The following is a 23,681-nucleotide window of genomic DNA, read 5'->3' on the forward strand; positions in this document are numbered from 1 at the left end:
ACCATAGTATGTGCTATCCTGTCTGTGGTATAATGCATATAAAAGATCCCGTGCTACTAATGGAAAAAAATATAGCGGGTTTCCTCTAAGACTATAATTATGTCAAAATTACCAAATGTGTGACATCCAATAGCAGATGATAAATAAATCAATGTGCTCTAGTGGTGTCGTTAAACAAAACAAACTTTAACTTTCCTTAGAATACCAGTGGCTACATTTTTGATGTGCTTATGATTATCGTGATGTAATTAAGACATTTAAAAAATCTTATTCTCTATTACAATATATATTTAAATTTATTCAGAGCAATTATTGCTGTTCTTCATGATAGTGTAAGGGTGGCGACATTCTCATGGGTTTCTTTGACAGTGGCGAAAATACAGCACATAATTTCCTTATCTCTTGGGAATTTTAAAACTAGTTCCATAAGCATCTGTGATTGTGTTTTTAAATATGTTTTGTGTTGTTAATATGTGCAATATTGGTTTGTTTATCACAACTGACCACATTATTTATTTTTTACCTTTTGAAGTTTTTATCTTTGGTATGTCATTTTGACCTGTTACAGCCGTTTACTTTCAAATCTGTTGTTTCGTTTTGTCTTGATAATTCGGTACAATATTGGTTTCTTTATCATAGCTCTACTGTGTCCATGGTCTGAGCATAGCATTTATTATTAAAAAAATTAAAGATTTGTTTTTGCTTCATTGAGTCTTTTATGGATGTGACTCTTTCATACCTGTCTACACTATTTTGTTTAATAATTTTAGAATTTTAAATTGATGTTGATAATCATATACCTTTGTTTGACACCCAATAGCCGAAGTTTGTTTTTAGTGCTGAGATGTCGTTAAACCTCCATTCATTCATTCAAATATTTTTATTTTTATATACTTACCTTTTGTGACACCCAATAGCCGATGTGTATTTTTGCGCTGGGGTGTCGTAAAACATTCATTCATTCATCCGTCCATCCATCCATCCATCCATCCATCCATCCATCCATGCATCCATTCATTCATTATTGGGATACTACACAAATAGAAAGACCACAAACTTACTGACTTAATATACAGACACTGTAATAAATATACATAGGGTTCTGCTAGTCGGAAATATGATACACAAAGTTAAAGTTTGTTTTGTTTAACGATACCACTAGATCACATTGATTTATTAATCATCGGCTATTGGATGTCAAACATTTGGTAATTATTTTACATATAGTCTTAAAGAGGAAATTCGCCACATTTTTCAATTAGTAGCAAGGGATCTTTTATATGCACCATCCCACAGACAGGACAGCACATACCACGGTCTTTGATATACCAGTCGTGGTATTTGGAGATGTGCTGCGTTATTGTATAGATGTATTATAAATTAACCAAACAATAATATGCACAAACAAAATAGTTATAAATATAGTTTTATTTTATTTTTATAAGAAGCTTTTTCTATATATACCTGGAGAAAAAAGTAAATTACAATGCACCTATCTTAAATGTAGGTATACACACAACAAATGCAGTTGTATTATATATAATATTAAATATATGCTATTGGCTCCTGATTGTCACACACTACTTAGTTATTTTATCTTCATTTCAGCCTTTTTTGTATCTTCCAAAAATATATCCACTGTAAAGCTGTGTTCTAATGGTTGTTTCTAAGCCGGTGCTATGCTATTTACAAAACGATTCAATTTATTTTGAAAATGGCAAGTGTGTGATTGTTAAATGCAACGTAGTCGAAGACGACCAGTGTATAAACATAGTCATTCACGTGTTGGGAGCGGAACGTAGCCCAATGACACAGCGCACGCTTGATGCGCGGTCGGTGTGAGATCGATCCCCGTCGGTGGGCCCATTGGGCTATTTCTCGTTCCAGTCAGTGCATCACGACTGGTATATCAAAGGCCGTGGTATGTACTACCCTGCCTGTGGGATGGTGCATATAAAAATCCCTTGCTGCTAATCGAAAAGAGTAGCCCATGAAGTGGCGACAGCGGATTTCCTCTCTCAATATCTGTGTGGTCCTTAACCATATGTCTGACGCCATATAACAGTAAATAAAATGTGTTGAGTGCGTCGTTATATAAAACATATCCATCCTTCCTTCCTTCTTCCAAACTGCCAGGGACTAAGAGATCCTTAAAAAAAGAAAGGACGTGTTAAATTATTTAAAACAAAAGAAACACATATTTATTGTCTGCAAGACACAGATTTTACTACGGAACTGGAACCGTATATAAAATCACATCTTATCTGATATCTAATATTTTTATAGCTCAGGTAGAAAAAGTAACAATTGACAACAATTATAGGTCTGGTCATGCTGGAGTAATTTTAAAATTAAATTTAAATAATATCAAAATAGGTACTGGTTTATGGAAATTTAATACTTCTTTGCTAAACTATAAAGAATATGCCAAAATGTTAAAACATATTATAAACGACATAAAAATTCAATATGCCATTCCAGTATATAACATATACGATATAAATACAGTTCCAAATGATAACATACAATTTGTTATTAACGATAAGCTTTTTTTTTTGAAACACTGCTAATGGAAATCAGGTGTAACAATTTCTTAATCTTCAACCAAAAAACCCCCGAGAAAAACAAGAATTAGAAAATAAGTTTTGTGAAGTTATAAGAACATTGGAAGAAAATGTTGAGTTAAATTTTAAACAAATAATTTTTTTTTGGTAGAAATCACAAAAGAAAAATTAAAAAGGTCATTTTAGTAGATCTATAGCAAAATGAGTAGAAGAGGGGGTAGAATATTTTTTTAATATGGAAGCAGAGAACTATCATAATAAATTAATTTCTAAAATAGAATAAGAAAGTGGAAAACTAAATACAGACCAAAGAGAGATATTAAAGGAAACAAAGGACTTTTATGAGCAGCTTTATTCAATCTATGTATGTATGTATGTGTGTATGTGTGTATGTATGTGTGTATGTATGTATGTATGTGTATGTATGTGTATGTATGTGTGTATACACACACAAACACACACACACACACACACACACATATATATACTCTTCAAAAGAAGAAACGCAAAACCACATTGTCGTAACATTTGGAGAATTGATTTAATTATTGAATGGTGAGTCCGATAATTACCAAATGTTGCAGGATTGTTCACAATTCACTCTAGTCCATTGTGAGTAAGTGATAGGACACACCACCAAGGTCAAGGTCATCTGGAGTCAATACCGGGTGTGGCCTCCGCGTGTGTTGACAACTGCCTGGCACCGCCTGCCCATTGAAGCAACCAGAGTACGGATGACGTCCCGGGGGATGGTGGCCCACTCGGCCTGCAAGGCTGCTGCCAGCTCGGGCAGGGTCTGGGGCTGTGGTTGTCGCTGTCGGAGGCGTCGGTCCAACTCGTCCCATAGATTCTCAATTGGGTTCAAATCCGGTGATGTCGATGGCCAAGGAAGGACATTAATGTTGTTGTTCTGTAGGAAAGCCGTTGTGAGACGTGCTGTGTGAGGCCTGGCGTTGTCATGTTGGAACACTGCGTTGGCGTTGGCCATAACTGGAACGATGTGTGGCCGGAGGATCTGGTCAATGTAGCCCTGTGCATTCAGGTTGCCCTGCACGTGGACCAGGTCAGTTCTGCCAGTGTGTGAGATGGCTGCCCACACTATGACACTACCCCCGCCGAATCTGTCCACTTCCTGCACGCAGTTTGCCGCATAACGTTCACCACGACGCCTATACACGCGACATCTTCCATCATGACGTCGGAGCAGAAATCGGGACTCGTCACTGAACCACACCTGTCTCCATCGCAGTTGGGGCCATTGTCGATGAATCTGGCACCACTGCAGTCGGAGTCGACGGTGTTGTGGTGTTAAGATGACACCTCGAACTGGACGTCTGGCACGAATTCCTACCTCACGTAGGCGGTTCCGTACGGTCTGGTCGGATATCCTGCGCAAACCTGGTATTGCTGCGGCTGTGGAGGTGGCAGTAGTCAATCGTTCCCGAAGGTGGCGTACCCGGATGTAGCGGTCCTGCCCGGGGGTAGTGACCCGTGGTCGACCGGATCTAGGGAGGTCACGTGTTGATCCATGTTGCTGGTAACGGTCCCACAGTCTGGAGATGGTGCTTGGGGACACATGGAATGTCCTGGCAACGGCCGTTCTGGATTCGCCTGCGTCTAGTCGGCCGATGGCATTGTTTCTCTGCGGTTCACTGAGATGTGGCATGTCCTGGATTGTCAACTGTCGGCCAGATACAGAGGCCAGACAAGCGAACACCCTGCACTTTTATACTGTCGGTGTTCATGTTGCACGTGCAGACAACGCACGTGCAGTGGTGACATGGTTTGCACGTGGCTGCATTATTGCGAATATTCACATTTTGGAACTTTATTGTACAGTAGCTGCGTTTTATCGAATGTAACCGTGGGAATGTGTTTGGGACATGCAATGACCTTATATTCACAAAGCATGAACCGGTAGGAAACATAAAATCGGAGTTATAACCCATTTGTACACTTTTGCGTTTCTTTTTTTGAAGAGTATATATACGAATAGAAAATCCTTCTGTGTTGCTGGCACCTCTCCTCTAAAGTAGCAAGGGGGCTTGAGATAATATATTTTAAAACGAAAAAGTCAGAAGCCTCCTTTAAAAGTCATATATACCTCTTTAATTCAAATTTTCGCCTGTTCAGGCTACATCAGGGAAATCTGTCAACAAAAATAGAAATACGTACATAAAACCACTAGCAAAAACAGAGTTAAAGCTGTAACTAAAATAATAAATTATATACTTAAGTCTATATAAAAAGAGGACCTACAAATAAAGTAACGTCAGATAAAACATCGAGGAGTGAGTAAAACTGAGTCAGTAGCGCAGATATATAGACACGTTATTGACTCAGTTGGCAATGAAACACTTCTACTCAAAAAGAGTCATTCTGGATGAGTAATTTGGGAACAATTTTCAAGGGACTGAATTCCAGAAAAGAATTCAATTCCTCTCGCACTTACGAAAAGTGGTTTGGACTGAAACAGAAAACATGCATAAACTGTTTCTTTTAAAGAGATTTTTATTATCATTACAGTTTTACCACACACATACACCCCTTTCATTCATTTAATTTAATTCGCTTTATTTTATTTATTTCATTTATTTTGTTCTGATTTATTCACTCATTCATTCATTTATATTTGTTAATTAATTCACTCATACTATTTATTCACCCACCCGCCACACCCACCCCCTTTTTGTATCACCATTATATGACCTTTGTTAGTTTTGCAAGACCTTTAATCTCTGATCAGTAGTTTACTCTGCAGTTTGTACTTGAGTTTTTCTCACTCCTACATTCGTAGCTTCACGGCTTATTTTTAGAGTGGTTGTTTACCTCGCATTACGTTCATTTCATTTATTCCATTCATGTTTTCATGCAGTATGGTTTGACTTTTGTTTTTAACTTAGTTTGAAAGTAAGTTTCTTTTAATGTTTTAAGATTTTTTTTTTTTAATTTTAATAAAAATATATATATTGTTGATATATATATATATATATATATATATATATATATATATATATATATATATATATATATAGTTTTGTTATATACTAAAAGGCGAACGTTATTGTGACACACAAAAAACAAAGATAATTGATGATCAGTTTTTACTGCCGTGTATGAAACGTTATAATATAGAAAGAGAAACGTTACAAGGTATGGAAACGAGCAATAGTCCATGAAAAGGGCGCACGTGCCGTATGCAAATGAGCCACATCACTAGAGGGGGTCCAGAGCAAAGTTCACACAGTCAGTAGCGAGTGTGTCCATTTTGAGCATTGATACAGACCTGGCACCGTAGTCTCATTGAGGCCACAGAACGCTGGAGAAAGTTCCTGGGAATGCCATTCCAGATGGTACGGGCTGTGAGGATTTCGCAAATGCGTGGTTCGGATCCATGTGTCTTGGCGAGGGGTTGTCACGGGTGGTCGGCCGCTACGGGGACGGTCCCTGACCTGGTTGTTTTGTTGATATCGTTGCCATAAGTGCCATATGGTGTTTCTGTGGACGTTGAATTGACATGCGACGTCACGCTGCGAGGTCCCAGATTCTCAAGCATCCCTATGACTCCCAATCTGTCTTTTTCACTGAGGCGTAGCATGACGAAATTGCATCAAACAGTTCACTAATGTTTTTTTTCTGACTTCTGGACTTCTGAAGGCTACACAGAGTGGCAATGATTGTTTGGCCTTTTATTGTGAACACTGGACAGGATTTCACCCGAATATTCCATGTTTCTTGCACAAAGCATGCAATCGCTGCAACAGCTGACTGGTTGCATTTCTTCGAGCTGTTTCATGCACATTTTCTCTGGTTTACATCCATAAATCCATTCACAAATTTATTACTCCAAACAATCCATATCACAATAACTTTTGCCTTTTAGTATACTTTTTACACATATACTTAAGTAACTTTTCGTCTTTATTACTTGTAAATTATCCGGGAAAATTCTTTATATATATATTCAGATTGTGTTTGCTATTGATTTATCTATTCCTTCGTTCATTCGTTCATTATTATTTTGTTCTTTTTCTCATTCATTAATTTATTTATCCTTAATTATACGCATATTATTATTTTATTCCCCCTCCCCACACTTCTTTTTACCTCAGTCATATGGTAGGCTTAGTGTTACCATACTTTTAATCTTTGACCAGTAGTTTGTTCTGCAGGTTTTTTTTGCTAAGCCTTATTCATTCCTCAGTGGCTTGATGTTTTATCTTACGTTACTTTATATGTAGGTCATTTTCTTATATAGACTTAAGTATATTATTTATTATTTTAGTTACAGCTTTAACTCTGTTTTTGTTAGTGGTTTTATGTGCGTATTTTTATTTTGCCGATAGATTTCCCTGATGTAGCGTGAACAGGCGAAAATTTGAATTAAAGAGGGATATATGACTTTTAAAGGAGGCTTCTGACGTTTTCTTTTTAATATATATATATAAAGAATTGTAAGCTAGTGAGCTCAGGGCTCCTCAACCCCGACACTGTCAAGCATATCTGGGGACAATAATAATAATAATAATAATAATAATAATAATAATAATAATTAAAGAAACAATAGCTTTAAAGGTCCTAGTAAAGAGACATTTTCGAAGTGTTATATATTCGAAATGCAAAATCAAAACAAAACAGTAGATTAATGATCTAAAAATTAATGTGTGTTTTCTATATCACGGATTTCCAGGAATAAAATTCAAGAAAAGTCTTTCGCTTCTGGTTTTTTCCCCTATTTAATATGACTCGCCTGGTTAATAACTATTTGTGGAGCTGATTTTAATTTGATTGTAAATCTTATGGTATTATAGAAAATGGAAGCTGCAGTCTATAGCACATTTATAATATTTAAGCATTTGGAGTAGATCATCAACTGCTGTTTTCGTCCCGTGACGGCCTAGACAACTGGAACACACTGCCGAATTATTATGTAAGAAATTTTATAACCGGGTAACGCGTGAATTGTAGATGTTTATAAAAATGAAGGTTAGCTGATGGCCCTTTTGGTGTTAAGGAAAGCATAAAGATGTACCTCATTTAACAATCATTAATTTATAAATATTGTAATACAAGTTATTAATGCGACAGCCAAGACTATATTTGATGTATTAAAGGCACAACACTATTTTTGTCAGGTGATTAAACAATATACCTTCCATTACAGGATGAGAAACCTTCTGATCTTCCTGTGGACCTTACTCTTCATGATGCCGTTTATCAAAGGCATCTCTGGGTGCGCCATAACGGACGACGTTTGCGAATTCTCGCTGGTGTTTGAGCAAAAACTGACCATGATTCGGAAAATGACCCCAGTATTTCCAGCCAATGGCCACATCTACCGATACGACGTCACGAACATCTCTGCCGCGGAACCACTGTCTACCGACGACGTCATCACTGCGGACGGCTGGGAGGAGCCGAGACTGGTGCTGGCGGTGAACGGGACGATTCCAGGTCCCCCTATAGATGTGTACGAGGGCCAGACTGTAATCGTTCACGTGAAGAACCTGATGACGAGCGCCACCACCTCGGTCCATTGGCACGGCCTGCACCAGCCCGGCACGCCCTGGATGGACGGGGTGGGCTTCATAACACAGTGTCCCATCCAGCCAGGACAGTCGTTTACTTACAGGTTCATGGCCACGCCGAGAGGAACGTTTTGGTACCACTCCCACGTCGGCGCCCAGCGTTCTATGGGTCTGTACGGAGCGTTTGTTGTAAGGGAGAAGAAACCACTGGAGATGCCGGAGAGGATTATGATACTCAGTGACTGGAACCACGACTGGGAGTCGGACCTGTCCCTGAATCTCATGATGCCGGGAGTGTATGTGAACAGACGCAAGCTGCCTAATACGAAATCGCTAGATGGCGCACACTTCACCATGTTTAAATTCCAGTCAGGACTTGTAAATGGAAAAGGCAGATTTTATGATGCAACTGGGAAACACAACGGAGCCCCTTTGGAAGTTTTCAACGTTCAGAAAGGACTGACGTATAGATTTAGGCTGATTTCTGCAGGAATTTTATATCCGTTTCGAATATCTGTCGACGAACATAACCTAACAATTGTTGCTTCAGATGGGTTTGACATACGTGAACAAACAGTAGAATCCCTCATTATTAATCCTGGAGAGAGATTTGATTTCATTATTCACGCCGACAGGGATGTTAATAATTATTGGATTCGTGCGAAAACTCTCGAGATTAATGTGAATCACACAGCAGAAGCAATCTTACGCTACGATTCTGCAACAACTGAAGACCCAACTACCAGACAAAGACATTGCACGGCTGGTGACAAATGCATCGTCATGAACTGTCCATTCACATACTACCCCATCCAGTCCCACACCAGATGTCTCAACTTCGGTGATCTTAAATCGAAGACAAACAACGACTCGGCGCCGATATTTATACCCGGGCAGTTCAAAGAACATTTTCTTAATTTTGGCTTTCCTGGACGTCCTGGAATGATGCCAGCTTCCATCAATGGGCACACTTTTGACTTTCCAACAGTTTCCGCACTGACCCAACCGCAAGAATTATCTTCAGGATGCAGCGATTCAAACTGCGGGACAGACAAAGTGTGTATGTGTAGGTATACACTAGATCTGAAACACGGAGACACCATCCAGATGGTCTTCACAAATATGGGAAGCGGCAAAGGACTGTCTCACCCAGTACATATGCACGGCCATTCGTTCTACGTGGTGAAAATGGGATACGGTCTTTACAATGAAACGACTGGTAAGCTAATGGGCGATAGCGAAGACATCGATTGCAGAGGGAAGTTTTGTAACAATGCCACATGGTCGAACAGTTCCTGGAAGGACGGTAACGTCCCTGGGTTAGAGCTGACGAATCCACCGAGAAAAGATACCATCATCGTCCCAACAAGCGGCTACGTCGTGGTGAGAATCAGGGCAGATAACCCAGGAGTGTGGTTTTTGCACTGTCACATAGAGTTCCATAACAATCACGGCATGGCTATGGTTTTAAATGAATCTTTTCCAAATCACAGACGTCCGCCGCCGGGTTTCCCAGTGTGCAAAAACTATGAGCCTGAAAAACACGCATATCTTCTTCAAGCCATCAACAGGAGTTCAGGTATGTTTTGAGACATAGGAGTATTCTGAAAAAAGAGAGAAAAAAATCACAAAAAGAAATGAAAAATAACTTACGTAAACCTGAAATCTAGAGTATTCTAAAAATCGTCTTTTTGTAAAAAAAAAAAAAACGAAAAAAAACAATTAAAAAAATTTAAAAAAAACAAACAAAAAAAATCACAAAAAGAAATGAAAAATTACGTATGTAAAATCTAAAGATTATATTCATTATTTAACGCTTATAAAATTGAAAAAGGATGCCATGTTGGTGGTTTTTTTTTACCTTTGTACAACTAAACACACGTTCTTAAATACATTTCTTGTTGACTACGTCAGTATACATCAGTAAAGTACACTTATAACGAACATGCTTAGAACGAACAACTGCATAGAACGATCTGATCGTAAAGTCCCGTTTTATTTCTCACTACATTAATAACCAACTAATGCAAATGTATACAATGGAGTACTGCTATAACGACCACGGTCCCTTCCGGTTCGTTATACGAGTACTTTACCAATATATACTGCTTTAACGAACTAACTATCATGGTCCTTTCCGGTTCGTTATAAGATTACTTTACTAATATATACTGCTTTAAGAAACTAACTATCATGGTCCCTTCCGGTTCGTTATAAGAGTACTTTACTAATATATACTGCTATAACGAACTAGCGTGGTCCCTTCCGGTTCGTTATAAGAGTACTTTACTAATATATACTGCTTTAAGAAACTAACTGTCATGGTCCCTTCCGGTTCGTTATAAGAGTACTTTACTAATATATACTGCTATAACGAACTATCGTGGTCCCTTCCGGTTCGTTATAAGAGTACTTTACTAATATATACTGATATAACGAACTAACTATCATGGTCCCTTCCGGTTCGTTATAAAAGTACTTTACTAATATATACTGCTATAACGAACTAACTATTATGGTCCCTTCCGGTTCGTTCTAAGAGTACTTTACTAATATATACTGCTATAACGAACTAACTATCATGGTCCCTTCCGGTTTGTTATAAGATTACTTTACTAATATATACTGCTTTAAGAAACTAACTATCATGGTCCCTTCCGGTTCGTTATAAGAGTACTTTACTAACATATACCGCTATAACGAACTAACTATCATGGTCCCTTCCGGTTCGTTATAAGAGTACTTTACCGTACTATCAGTGTGTTTCTTATTGTCCTAATGTTTGTAGTAGCTCAAGCTTAGTTTTATCTACTTTATGGGATGATAATATTAAAGTTTGTTTTGTTTTACGACACCACTCATTCATTAATCATTGGCTATTGGATTTGACAATTTTGACATGTTGTCTCAGAGGGGAAACCCGTTACATTTTCCATTAGTAGAAAGGGATCCTTTATATGTACCATCTCACAGACAGCGTAGCACATACCTCGGCCTTTGATATACCGGTCGTGGCGCACTGGCTGGAACGAGAAATAGCTCAATGGGCCTACCGACGGGGATCGATCCTAGACCAACCGCGCATCGGGCGAGTGCTTTACCAGTGGGCTACGTCCAGCCCCAATAATAGTATCAATACAAACATTAGGACGCCCAGACACACAGTATATAAAAACACTTAAACTTTGTTTTATTTAACGACACCACTAGAGCACATTGATTTATTAATCATCGGCTACTGGAGGTCAAACATTTGGCGACTTTTGACTCCTAGTCCCAGACCATACCTGCTACATTTTTTTTCCATTAGCAGCAAAGGATTTTTTATATGCACTTCCCCCAAACAGGACAGCACATACCACAGCCTTTGATATATCAAGACACTGATTTTCGAAACAAAACACGTATTTAATATGTACTTCTTATGATTAAAAGGCTGTAATATTCGGAAAGATGATACAGTGGCATCAAACTCAGGAAAGTTGCTTTAATGTCGATGTCCTATTCTAAATAGTTAAGTAGTTAAATATGCTCGAAATATCAAATTTCATGAACGACGTTAGCTATGACGTTTATCTTTTGACTGTCTTTATACAAATGGATAGCCATCAATACCATTCACCAGGTCACCTGTGTACACTCTTGATACACTTATACGTATAATAAGATTTAATACCCAACATATACATAGTTAAAGTTGTTTTCTTTAACGACACCATTAGAGCACATTTGATTAATAAATAATCGGGTGTTGACTGTCAAACATTTGGTAATTTTGACATGTGGAAACTCGCTACATTTTTTTTTTTTTCATTTGTAGCAAAGTATATTTTCTCCACAGACAGGACAGCACATACCACGAAATTTGATATACCAGTCATAAAAAAATCATGTTAAATTAGTAGGATATCACTCGTCCTTTGTCGACCGACAGCGGTTTCTCATTAAAGCCCCCAACGTTTTGTTTTGTTTAACGACACCACTAAAGCACATAAAGTTATTTATCATAGGATATTGAACGTCATATATTTGGTAATTTGATGCGTAGTCTTAGAGAGGAAATCTTGCAATAGTAGCAAGAGTTTTAACTTTAAGACTACCTGTCAAAATTACCAGATGTTTGACGTCCAATATCCTATGATAAATAAATGTATGTGCTTTAGTGGCATTGGAATGTGATTCTGGTAATGGACAAAAGATGAAGCGGTATCACTTTACATAACTTATGGTCAACTTTTGAGATTCGGTGAGTATGGTCTTATGTTTAAAAATCTAGTTACATTTTCACCAAATCATCTTAAAAATATTATTTCCATGTTCAATGACGCCCACAACAATATTTTACACCCAAAACACATTCTTAGCTGGTATAGCCACTGAGTTATGAACGTTTGATTCTGGGACATACACCATCTTGAAAAATGGCCTCTATGGGTTTTTTTCTCTCGCAATGACACTGTCAACAAGTGTATTCATTCATGCTCACAACACCTCCATTGATACTTTTTAGCCATAAGGACATATGTTACCCTCCCGTGACCACTACTCAAAAACTAAACCGCTTTTATGGCCCTGTTTGCACAACTATTTTGTACTGGGATGCTATTAAACATTCAATCATTCATTCCAGTCACAGACTTCTGTTCCGGTGTAACAGCCCAAAATTTACCCCTGCCAAACTATACCCGGGGTTAAATTGGGCTAGCCTGTTTTATACCCCTAACCCTAACCGTAACCCTAACACTAACCCTAATTTTTTATTACTAACCTGTATACAAAATAAATAAATAAATAAATAATAATAATAATAAACACTTTAAAAGAAAAGCAACTATTGCTTTCATAAAAATAAAACTATCACAGATTAGTCATTTTAGAATATATTTCGATATTCTCTAGCCCAAAATATATAAATTATGATGAAAAAAAAACCCCTCTGGACATTGAAATACAGACTAGAGAGGTATATTCTGGGCTAGCCTGTTTTATATCCCGGGGTATATTCTGGGCTAGTCCAGTTTATACCCCGGGTATAGTTTGGCAGGTGGTATATTTTGAGCTATTACACCGGGTTAAATATGCCTGAAACCTTTGTGGTATATTGGCATGTACAAAGAGTTCTCACCTCCTCCAATCACAATTATCTTCATAAAGTATTTTTCTATATTTTCTTTCAGAAACAGTAGAACTGAAGCTGTTTTGGATTGTCGTGGGCTGTCTCATCGCCATTATTATGGCAGAACTATTCATTATTGGATGTCTTTATCTCCGCAAGAAAGACGATCTATCCATCAAATACGACGTGTCGGCGGAAGCTCACGAAAACAAAGTCTACGTAGAGTAGTATAAAACATAATTCACTGCTAATTTAGAAGGTCTCTCACCACTGTTTTGTTTTACATGTCCGAGCATACAAACATTAACTTATGTAGGAAATAAACCGGAAGACAATGTATAATTAGGTTTCTCCTTTGGAAGTCGATGATGGTTCCTGTTATGTTACAAGAAGAAAAAGTAAAAGAAAAAAACAACAAAAAACCCAAAACAATAAAACAACAAAACAATACCACTCCAAATTAAAACAACAAAACCCCAAACAATACCGCCCCCCAACCCCCCCCCCCCCCCAACAACAACCCCACAACAACAAACCAAAACCAAAACAAGTAAAATCAATCCCCACAAAACAACAACAACAAAAACACATATCCCAAACCCCCAAACCCCCAAACCCCTAGTTCGGCACATATTTTAATATTCTTTCTGCTGTAAGTTAACAAGTTGTTTTTGTTTAACAACACCACCACTAGAGCACATTGATTTATTAACTATTGGCTATTGAATATAGAATGTCAAACATTTGGTAATTTTGACATATAGTCTTAGAATTAAAGTTTGTTTTGTTTAACGACACCACTAGAGCACAATGATTTATTCGTCATCGCCTTTTGGATGTCAAATATTTGGTAATTTGACATATAGTCTCAGAGAGGAAACCCACTACATTTTTTCATTGGCAGCAAGGAATCTTTTATATGCACCATCACACGGCCTTTGATACACCATTATTGTATGTGTCTACATCATTTCCCTCCACGCATACTTTAAAAAAACATTACTTTATTGTCCCCAGCTAATTTTGACGATGCCAGGATTGGGGTGCTTTGCTTCATCGCAGCACAGAAGACGAATTATATTATACACGCTAAATATCAGGAGTACATACACATTGTGGTAGTATGCTGATTATAGTAATAGTAGTAATACTTATACAAATAATGTAGATGATGATATATTTAATAATAATGCATATGTACATGTAGTAATATTGCTAACACATTATAAATGACTAGATAATAGAAATATATTTAAATAGGCTGGTTGATGTAACTGGGACATAAAATAAATATACGTTTAGAATGAAGGACTGTTAAAAAGAAAAGCTGTAGAAGTAATTATAGTGATAAGTAATAATGTCAAAATTCACATCATTCCCAGATTGTATTATACTCTTCATATCTACAATTTAAAAAAAAAAAAAAAAAAAAAATATTTTTTTTATTTGGTATTTATTTTGCAAAACGTTTTGAGCAGCTATTATATATATTTCTTTCTTTTTTTTCATTTTTGTCTTGTATATATAATATTTAATATTTATTAACAGTCAGTTTATAAATATGTCTTTTGTATAGCCTATTTGTCCAAATAAAATAATTGTTTTATTTAATTTTATTCGAATTCCTTTTTTGTTTAAAATCCAATTTACAACAGAATGCCACAGATCAGTCACTTTATTACAATAGTAAAATAAATGTGTTAATGTTTCTGGTGAACTGCCACAGAACGTAAATTCGTTAGTAGCTATGCATTTAATTTTATGTAAAAAGTATTAGTTGCTAGTATTTGGTGTATAAGTTTGTATTGAAACCATATCAAAGTTGTATCTTTGACACTTATAAAAGGCAATTTATAATAGTTTCCCTATTCTTTTGAGTCAAAAGCAAAACCTTGGTTTCTACATCTTATTTGTGATGTTGGTGTAATAATTTCGTGATTTAATCATTTATACATGTCTTTAATACCTGTTTGACTTTTAAGTATAATATTAAATTTTACCGGAATACAGGATTAGTTAACAATGTAAAGTGGCCATTTCTAACATTGTCTGCTTTATTTATAAATGTCTTAATGCTGTTTATAAGCGATGAATATTCTAAAAAGTGTGAGTTTACGTTATATATATTTTTTTAATTTCTTAAATATAAAGAAATTTCCATCTTCATCAAGAACATCGTTTATAAATATTATTCCCTTTTCAAATATGTTTTATAATAGAATGGTTTTGTATTTATTGTTATATTGCTGTTGTACCAAATATTTGATAGATAGATAATATTTAACATGCTCATATGCCACTAAGGCTTCAGGCATGTTTATCCCGGGGCCAAGCTCTTAGAAAGCCAGGGTTCCGCTCCGGGACAGACAAATTATGTGGACAATTTTGAAATTATGCCAAAAATAAACAAAAGCAATAGGGGGAAATTTAATATTTAAATTTTTGATGGTGTAGTCTGAATATATATATATATATATACACTCAGAGAAAAAATATACAGAGCTCATATCAATTTTGTCACCAATTTGTAGACGGGCAGCCAAATAAAAAAGTACTTAAGCCCTATGTGGAGTGAGGGGTGGAGGTGGAGGTTGAGGTTAGGGCATAGGCCACAGGAAGTTGTATATATTATTTTAGAAATTAGATTTACTTAGTTTTATTAATTAAAAGAAAGAGTAAGAGAATACATCCGTCCTATCGGGAACTTCAGTGTGGCCGAGATCGGGGGGGGGGGGGGGGGGGGCCTAAACCGCTTACGCCCTATGGCCTAACTTATTTCCGGTGGAGTGCCCCCCATCCCCCCCCCCCCCCCCCAGGCGCAACCCAACCGTTGTGCCCTCAAATCCAGATGTATCTCGTTGATAATAGTGACGGAGAGGTCTCTAGGAGAGAGACTAGAGGATCCGCCAACTGACAAAAAGGTCACTAGGAGAGTGACTTAGTCTTTATGGACTGAAGAAAGGAGTTGTGGTGCGTCCGGTAAATCTGGCGGAGTGAAACGTATTCTGGCGATCCCGAAGTCCAAAGGCGCCTCTCTGTCAACCACAAGAAACAAAAAGTTACATCATTCATCAGACGCTGTGACCCTTTAATATATATATATATATAAAAACTAGAGGCTGCAAATATTTGAGCTTAAAATATCTTCTATTTTTTTCCAAAATTTGTTTTTGTTGAATTAACTCCCAACTGTATAAAACATCTTTCCAACACATGTTTTTTAATATCTTTGTTTTTATATTCAAGTTCAAGGTCTCTACTGGATAAGTTAGTAGTATATTCAAACAGTTTAGTCCATTTGGGTTACCTAAAAATAGTCTCCTAAGCCATGATGATTTTAAAGCCATCATGAAATTATATATATATATATATATATATATATATATATATATATATATATATATATATATATATATATATATATAACATTTGCAATCTACCATCTTTGAATTCTTGAGCTAATAAGACTCGTTTTATTTTATCGGTTTTATTTTGCTAAATGAATTTATCAAATAATCTATTCAAATTAGCAACTACTTTTTTTTAGATGGGTTTGACAGTGCAGTTAGTAAATACGTAATGTAAGGAATTATTAGTGTTTTTAATACGGTTATTCTTCCTAAGACAGTTAACTTCCTTATTAACCATAGTTTTATCAATAGTTTATTTCATTAATTTTTGTGAGGTAATACAAACATGGTTTAAATAAAAATTTATACTTTGGCTTGCGGGTATAATAAAACAATTACCTCCCGCATCCGCACCCATGTTATTGATTTTAGAATAGTCCTTATTGCAATAATACCTTTGTCCCTGACAAGAAACCCCAACAGATATTGTATACCTAGTAAGTCTAAACTAAACCATAACTCAATCGCGGTCTATTTCATTGTATGCTACCTATGTTAAACAAATGTATAAATTGACGAATATTTTCAATGTTAAAAGTACATGTATTAATCTTTCATACAAATTATTTTTAATTAAATCTCTCATCGTTTGCTATAGCTTTGCGCGATAACCTCGCTCAAAATGACATCTGATCTGTCACGTGATTTTCCCATTCCAACCAGTGCACCACAACTGGTCAAAGGCTTACGGTCTTTACAAGTTTATTGTCATCAATAAAAATCGCTATTTGTTTTTGTTTTGTTAAGATTCTTAGCAATGACACCTATCGAAGATAGTTACAGCCATTTTAAGTATTAAAATATGCGATATCGATCTTCAGAATAGTACGATTAACAGAAAGTTCTATACGTGAAAACTGTTTCAATAAGATCTTGTAAGCCTTCATTTCGAGATTAGAATTTTTTTTACTTGTATGTGTTTTTGGAATGGTACCAAACAAGTTACTGTAGATAGAATAGGTCGTTTTTAGAATAGGTCGGTTGGTAGATTTGTTTTATTATTATTTGTTTTATTATTATTATTAAAAACGACATGTTTAAATAAAAATAAATGATTATGCTTTTTTCTCTTTTTTATTATTATTTTTTTTTTTTAAGTTATGGGGCTACCAATTTTTACTGAGGACTACTAGATTTTATAACCTGGTAGCCCGGTGGGCTACCACTTTAAAAACTTAAGTTCAAGAGCTGCCTATTATAACTGTGTATTTCCATAACATGTTCATTTGAAAATGTAAATAAAGATGCCCACCCGCTGGGGTTTCTCAGGGTTTGAAAACGGTCCAGCACAACTGTGATCAACAAGCTACTTAAATCGCAGGTTTAAAACCTCCATTGCTATGGATGCGGAAAGCTCCCTATTGAATTATATTGATGCTTGACGAGCAAGACACAGAACCGATGTAGCGAGAAGTCCAGACTGAAGTATTTAACAAATGACCAACGCGTCATGAGTGTATTTTAAACGCTGCTGGACTTCTAGCTAATAATGACATTTATAGAATGTGAACAAAATATGACACTAAAGGCTTATTCAGACTGGATGCGGCGCGGCCCTTGCGGTCCGAGTCTTGTATCTGTTGCGGCTGTCGCATGCGTTTGTGGAGTATTCACACCAGCTGCGTTGTGGCTGCTCTTTACAATTAATTTATTTGTTAAGCATTAAAGTGGCAGACTTTAAATTGAACCCGTAAAAATAGACATCAAGTTTGGACAATTTACAAACCTGTACAACAATCGTACAACAGAGTGAAACAAGAGTCTGTGACGCTGAATCGGAGAAATGTCCTCTTAAAAAAAAGAAGAAAAAAAAAGAAGCTCGTCTCCATAACCGTTACTTCTCAGAGATACGAATATTTTTAAAATTATGAAAAAAATGCATTTCATGGCATTACAAACACCAGATTGTACGAAAATGGATATTCTAAATAATACAATATAAGCAATGTCTGATTTCAGTTGTCAAAAACGTGTCTAATAGTGACAAACGCCGTAGTGTTTTAAAAACTATAGTCCGTACCATCATTCTATAAAACTGTTTCTTTGTAAAAAAAAAAACCCAGTTCAGTTTAGTTTGACGTAAGAAGAAAGAGAAACGTGTTTTGGAACTAACACAAATTTACTATTTTTGTGTGCAACTGACAAATCAATAAATAACTTTCAATAATCAATAAATAATCAATAAATAATCAATAAATACATTTCATAGTACGAAAAAGGGTCTGTCACTTTAAAAGTAGAGCTGTGGTTCGCACATATTTATAAGAGTTATGTATTTGTAATGCCTAACATTTGTATGTATATACTGTGTTGTATTATATGTATTGAAATTTAAAGAGCGCGCAAACCATTATTTTGATACATTGATGGTATGCTTTGTTATCACGAAGTAAATATCTTACTACAGCTTTGAAGTGAACGTTTTTTTTGTTTTATATGTTCATGTTAAAGGTGACATATCAGAGTTGCACTCGTCTATTTTTGTAAAAAATAATTAAATAACATTGGCTTAATTCGCCAGATGCAAGCGGTCTGTGATTTCATTACGTCTGGCCGCACGCGTTTTGTAAAGGAAAGCACCACACGCATCCATTGTGAATGCTGCCATTGGAGTCGATGTAAATATTTTAATTCAGGATCTTCTGTAAAGGAGGGAAGGTAACACAATTCTGAAAAGGGCAATTTGAGTTTGTCGAGATCTGTATTGGGCTTCGGTGGCATGTATAGTGTGGATGATTATTTACAAAAAAGTCATTAAAAAGGACACGTGAAACGGACGGGGTGGTGGTGGTGGATGGCACGAACCACATTTGACCCCCTCTGGATCCTCCAATTTAATTTTTGGGGTGGAGGGGGATAGACAGCACAATTGTTTTGTTAACTATAAAGGACAATAATCGTGTATATATTAAGGCAATATTGTAAAATGATGAGTTGTCTACCTTATCAATATTGAGAATGAATGAATGAATGAAATGTTTTATTTAACGACACACTCAACACATTTTATTTACGGTTATATTGCGTCAGACATATGGTTAAGGACCACACAGATATTGAGAGAGAATACATGCAACGACCTTTATTACACCAGTTGTGGAGCACTGGCAGGAACGAAAAATAGCCCAATGGGTCCACCGACGGGAATCGATCTTAGACCGACCGCGCATCAAGCGAACGCTTTACCGCTGGGCTATGTCTCGCCCACATATTGAGAATGAAGATCAGGCCTCGGTGGTGTCGTGGTTAAGTCATCGGACATAACCTTGGTAGGTACAGGGTTCGCAGCCCGGTACCGGCTCCTACCCAGAGCGAGTTTTAACGACCACTACACCCTCTTCTCTCTCACTAACTACTAAGTACTAACAACTAAGTTACTGTCATAGATAGACAGCCCAGTTAGCTGAGGTGTGTGCCCAGGACAGCGTGCTTGAACCTTAATTAGATATAATCACGAAACTAAGTTGAAATGAAATGAAATGAGAACGAAGAAGTTTGTTTTGTTTAAAAACACCACTAGAGCACATTGATTAATTAATCATTGGCTATTGGATGTCAAACATTTAGTATTTCTGACTCAAAGTCATCAGAGGAAACCCGCTATATTTTGCAACGCAGAAACGGATCTTTTATATGCACTTTCCCACAAACAGGAAAGCATATACCACGGCCTTTGACCAGTTGTGGTGCACTGGCTGGAACGAAAAAAAAAAAATTGAGAATGAATGAATGAATGAATGAATGAATGAATATTTAACGACACCCCAGCACGAAAAATACATCGGCTATTGGGTGTCAAACTATGGTGATGCAAACAAATAAGGTGATGATCAACATCAATATAAAAATTCAAGATTTAAATAGAAACAGTGTAAAGAACTGTGCAAAAATACAAATATCACAGATAGATACTGACTTTTACTAAAAATTTAAATGTGTGCTGTATTGGCCATTCTCAAAGAGAATGTTACACCCCTGCACCACGGTGAGGTTACAGCACGCGCAGGTGTATTGAGAATGAAGTCTGTGTTATAAGTGAATAGTTTTGTCGTCAACAATAACGCAACAGTCAGGTTGTCCAACTTGTGAACTTGCCGATTCTCGATTGATTAACGCTGATATAAACAGCAACAACTCCGCAACACTTTTTATACGCCCATCTATGGGTCGTATTATGGTATGGCGTTGTCTGTCCGTACGTCCGTCCGTCCGTAAGTCCGTCCGTACGCCCGGCTGTTAACTGTTTATTGTCTGGGCCATATCTTGCATACACATGCATACAGGACCATCAAACCTCACATGTAGGAACAACTTAGAATGGCGGTGTGTCGCGTACTATTACTAGGTCACCGTGAACTACTTTTCACGGTCTACTGCACATAACAGTAAATCCTTGTCCGGACAATATCTTACATACAGATGCCTACAGGACCATCAAACCTCACATGTAAGAACAACTTGGAATGGCGGTGTGTCGTGTACTATTACTAGAGATGGTGGCTGGTCCAAAACAAACAGTCCATCCATCTCTTGCAATTTCACATAATTACAACTGAACCATACCCGTAACATATCAATTAATATAGATATGGTTTTCCATCAAACTCCTGATGGGCGTATCATGTAACTCACCGGTACTCTTGTTACATTTTAGGTTAGGTTAAAACTCTTGTACAATCTATTTTTCGTTCGCGCAAAACGTTTAAAGCCGTATATTATTATAGATGATCATAAGGAGTTATGCGGAATAAAATGGGTTACCTGAAACGGTTTTGGCCTCCACCGCTTCCGATGCCAGGTAGTGTATAAGTAAGTATTGGTAATAATCAGCTTGACGTCATAAACGTTTGCACGTCAGGTTTACCTAATAACGCCGGTTACTAGCTAAGAACTGTTTACTGAGTTTACTAGATTTCTTGTTTCTTTCTGGATTTACTATTTATAAACCGTAAGTAGTATATACTCAACACATGAATTAAGAGTCAACAGATATTTTGGCATTTTTCTCTAAATATGAACAAACCCAAACCACCCATCGTCTTCCATTGTAAGACTGTAAGGTATGGATGTGTTTCTGGGGACCACAACATCTCCCCTACCACCCCCATGCCCAAAAGTTGCTTGCGGCTTCCCATGATGAAATGCAAATACCGTATGTATAACTATTTTGTCTCTCGCCCCATACCACGCCCATTTCTTTGAATGTTCTCCCACAGGTCAGTGTGTCTTTAAGTCGGTATTTAAAACCGTTTGCTTGTTTTGTTTAACGACACCACTAGAGCACATTATTTATAAATCATCGGCTATTGGATGCCAAACATTTGGTAATTTTGACATATAGTCTTAGAAAAGAAACCCGGTACATTTTTTTTTCCATTAGTAGCAAGGGATCATTTATATGTACCATCCCACAGACAGGATAGCACATACCACGGCTGGAACGAGAAATAGCTCAATGGGCCCACTGACGGGGTACGATTCTAAACCGACAGCGCATCAAGCGAGCGCTTTACCACTGGGCTACGTCCCGCACCTGTACTTGAAACCGATATTCAGTAACAAGACGACACAATAAAACACACTGTGCTCTTTTAAATTTGGGTTTAAATAAGAAATAAATAAATCATTCGGTATTATATATCTATAATTGTTTACTAAAATATACTGAACAAAAGAAACGTGATTATTATTTTAGTTTTCTTTAATTTTATTTAAATAAAATTATTCAGTTAGAAACTCATTAGGTTTTGCGTCTACTAAAATTACCAATGTCCTGTGAACATTTTAGGCCCATTTTGACAGTCTATTTATCATCCAGTAAAAGCTGTTGTAGGAGATATCGCTGGCATTATAATTTGCGATATCTCCTGCGATATTCTCCTAGGAGATATCGCTTCTTTTGCTACGTCACTGTATATGTTTCAGCGCTAAATCTATCATTAGTGACGTAACGCCACTGTCGTTCTGCGAGTTAACGAGTCTACCGCTGCTAAATATAGGGACATTCAACCCACATTACTGACATTGTTTACAATTGTCGCGAATGAAAAGAATGATAATGCATGATAAAAAGAAAAAACCCTCGTGTCTTGTGATATCATACTTTATTAGCACTCGTTGATAAAAGTATAAAAATCCTCGGCAAGCCTCGGATTTCATACTTTTATCAACTCGTGCTGATAAATTATGATACCATAAGACTCTAGGGGAGTATCCGCTATTTACCGAATAAATTGTAACATGTAAAAAATATGTGTTAAAATGTTCGCGTTTCTTTTGTTTTTCAGTATATTTCTGAATGGTTATAAACTGGACTCGACAAGATGCGTAACAAAACGTAAAACGTGGACGATGAAAGCGATTACCGGTCCAATTTAAGCCATTGTTAATATTCAAAAGAAACACACCCTTGCTGTCTGTCTCAGACGGTCAGAGATACTTTGTTCATTTCAATATCTGGACACCTCTGGCTGTGATTTTAAGTCTCGACAAACGAAAGCAAATTAAGACCACGATTATCTCAAACATGTAAAGACAAGAAAACAGAATAATATCTTCCAAAAAAGAAAAAAGAAAGAAAGAATTAGATGTAATTGGAATATTTTGACCGGTCTCGCTGGCCAGGGCCGGCCTTACATCTTGGGGACCCGGGGCATTTCAGGTTCGGGGTTCCTTCAACATAGAAATTAAATTACATGACAAATAAAAAAATGAACTAATTTTTATAATTATTACCTTTTTTTATTTTTATAAAGGAAGTCCTTAGTATGGGGGGAGGGGGGCTTTGGCAGGGGACCCGCGGAAATTGCCCCCTTTGCCCCTTATAAATCCGGCACTGTCGGTGGCGTCGTGGTTAAGCCATTGGACATAAGGCTGGTAGGTACAGGGTTCGCAGCACGGTACCGGCTCCCACCCAGAGTGAGTTTTAACTACTCGATCGGTAGGTGTAAGGCCACTACACTCTCTTCTCTCTCACCAACCACTAACAATTAACAATTAACAATTAACCCACTGTCCTGGACAGACAACCCAGATAGCTGAGGTGTGTGTGCCCAGAATAGCG

The 23,681-nt window shown here is 36.9% G+C and overlaps 1 protein-coding gene and 2 long non-coding RNA genes across 3 annotated transcripts; 2 read left to right on the top strand and 1 right to left on the bottom strand.

Moving 5' to 3' along the window:
• Positions 1 to 2,013: 2,013 nt before the first annotated feature.
• Positions 2,014 to 7,839, bottom strand: LOC121392406. The gene is made up of 3 exons (XR_005960489.1): positions 7,717 to 7,839; positions 4,669 to 4,713; positions 2,014 to 2,149 (listed from the first exon to the last, which is right to left on the bottom strand). It is a non-coding gene; the product is annotated as an uncharacterized LOC121392406 (long non-coding RNA).
• Positions 7,729 to 13,692, top strand: LOC121392395 (laccase-2-like). Its single transcript, XM_041523626.1, has 2 exons — positions 7,729 to 9,671; positions 13,270 to 13,692. The coding sequence occupies exons 1-2, from the start codon at positions 7,730 to 7,732 to the stop codon at positions 13,434 to 13,436; spliced, it is 2,109 nt and encodes a 702-aa protein (XP_041379560.1). The 5' UTR covers position 7,729; the 3' UTR covers positions 13,437 to 13,692.
• A 7,771-nt stretch (positions 13,693 to 21,463) lies between these two features.
• On the top strand, positions 21,464 to 23,338 carry LOC121392422. The gene is made up of 2 exons (XR_005960491.1): positions 21,464 to 21,566; positions 22,906 to 23,338. It is a non-coding gene; the product is annotated as an uncharacterized LOC121392422 (long non-coding RNA).
• Positions 23,339 to 23,681: the final 343 nt, after the last annotated feature.

This window comes from Gigantopelta aegis, chromosome 3 (genome assembly GCF_016097555.1).
Source record: "Gigantopelta aegis isolate Gae_Host chromosome 3, Gae_host_genome, whole genome shotgun sequence".
NCBI classification, from domain to species: Eukaryota; Metazoa; Mollusca; class Gastropoda; order Neomphalida; family Peltospiridae; genus Gigantopelta; species Gigantopelta aegis.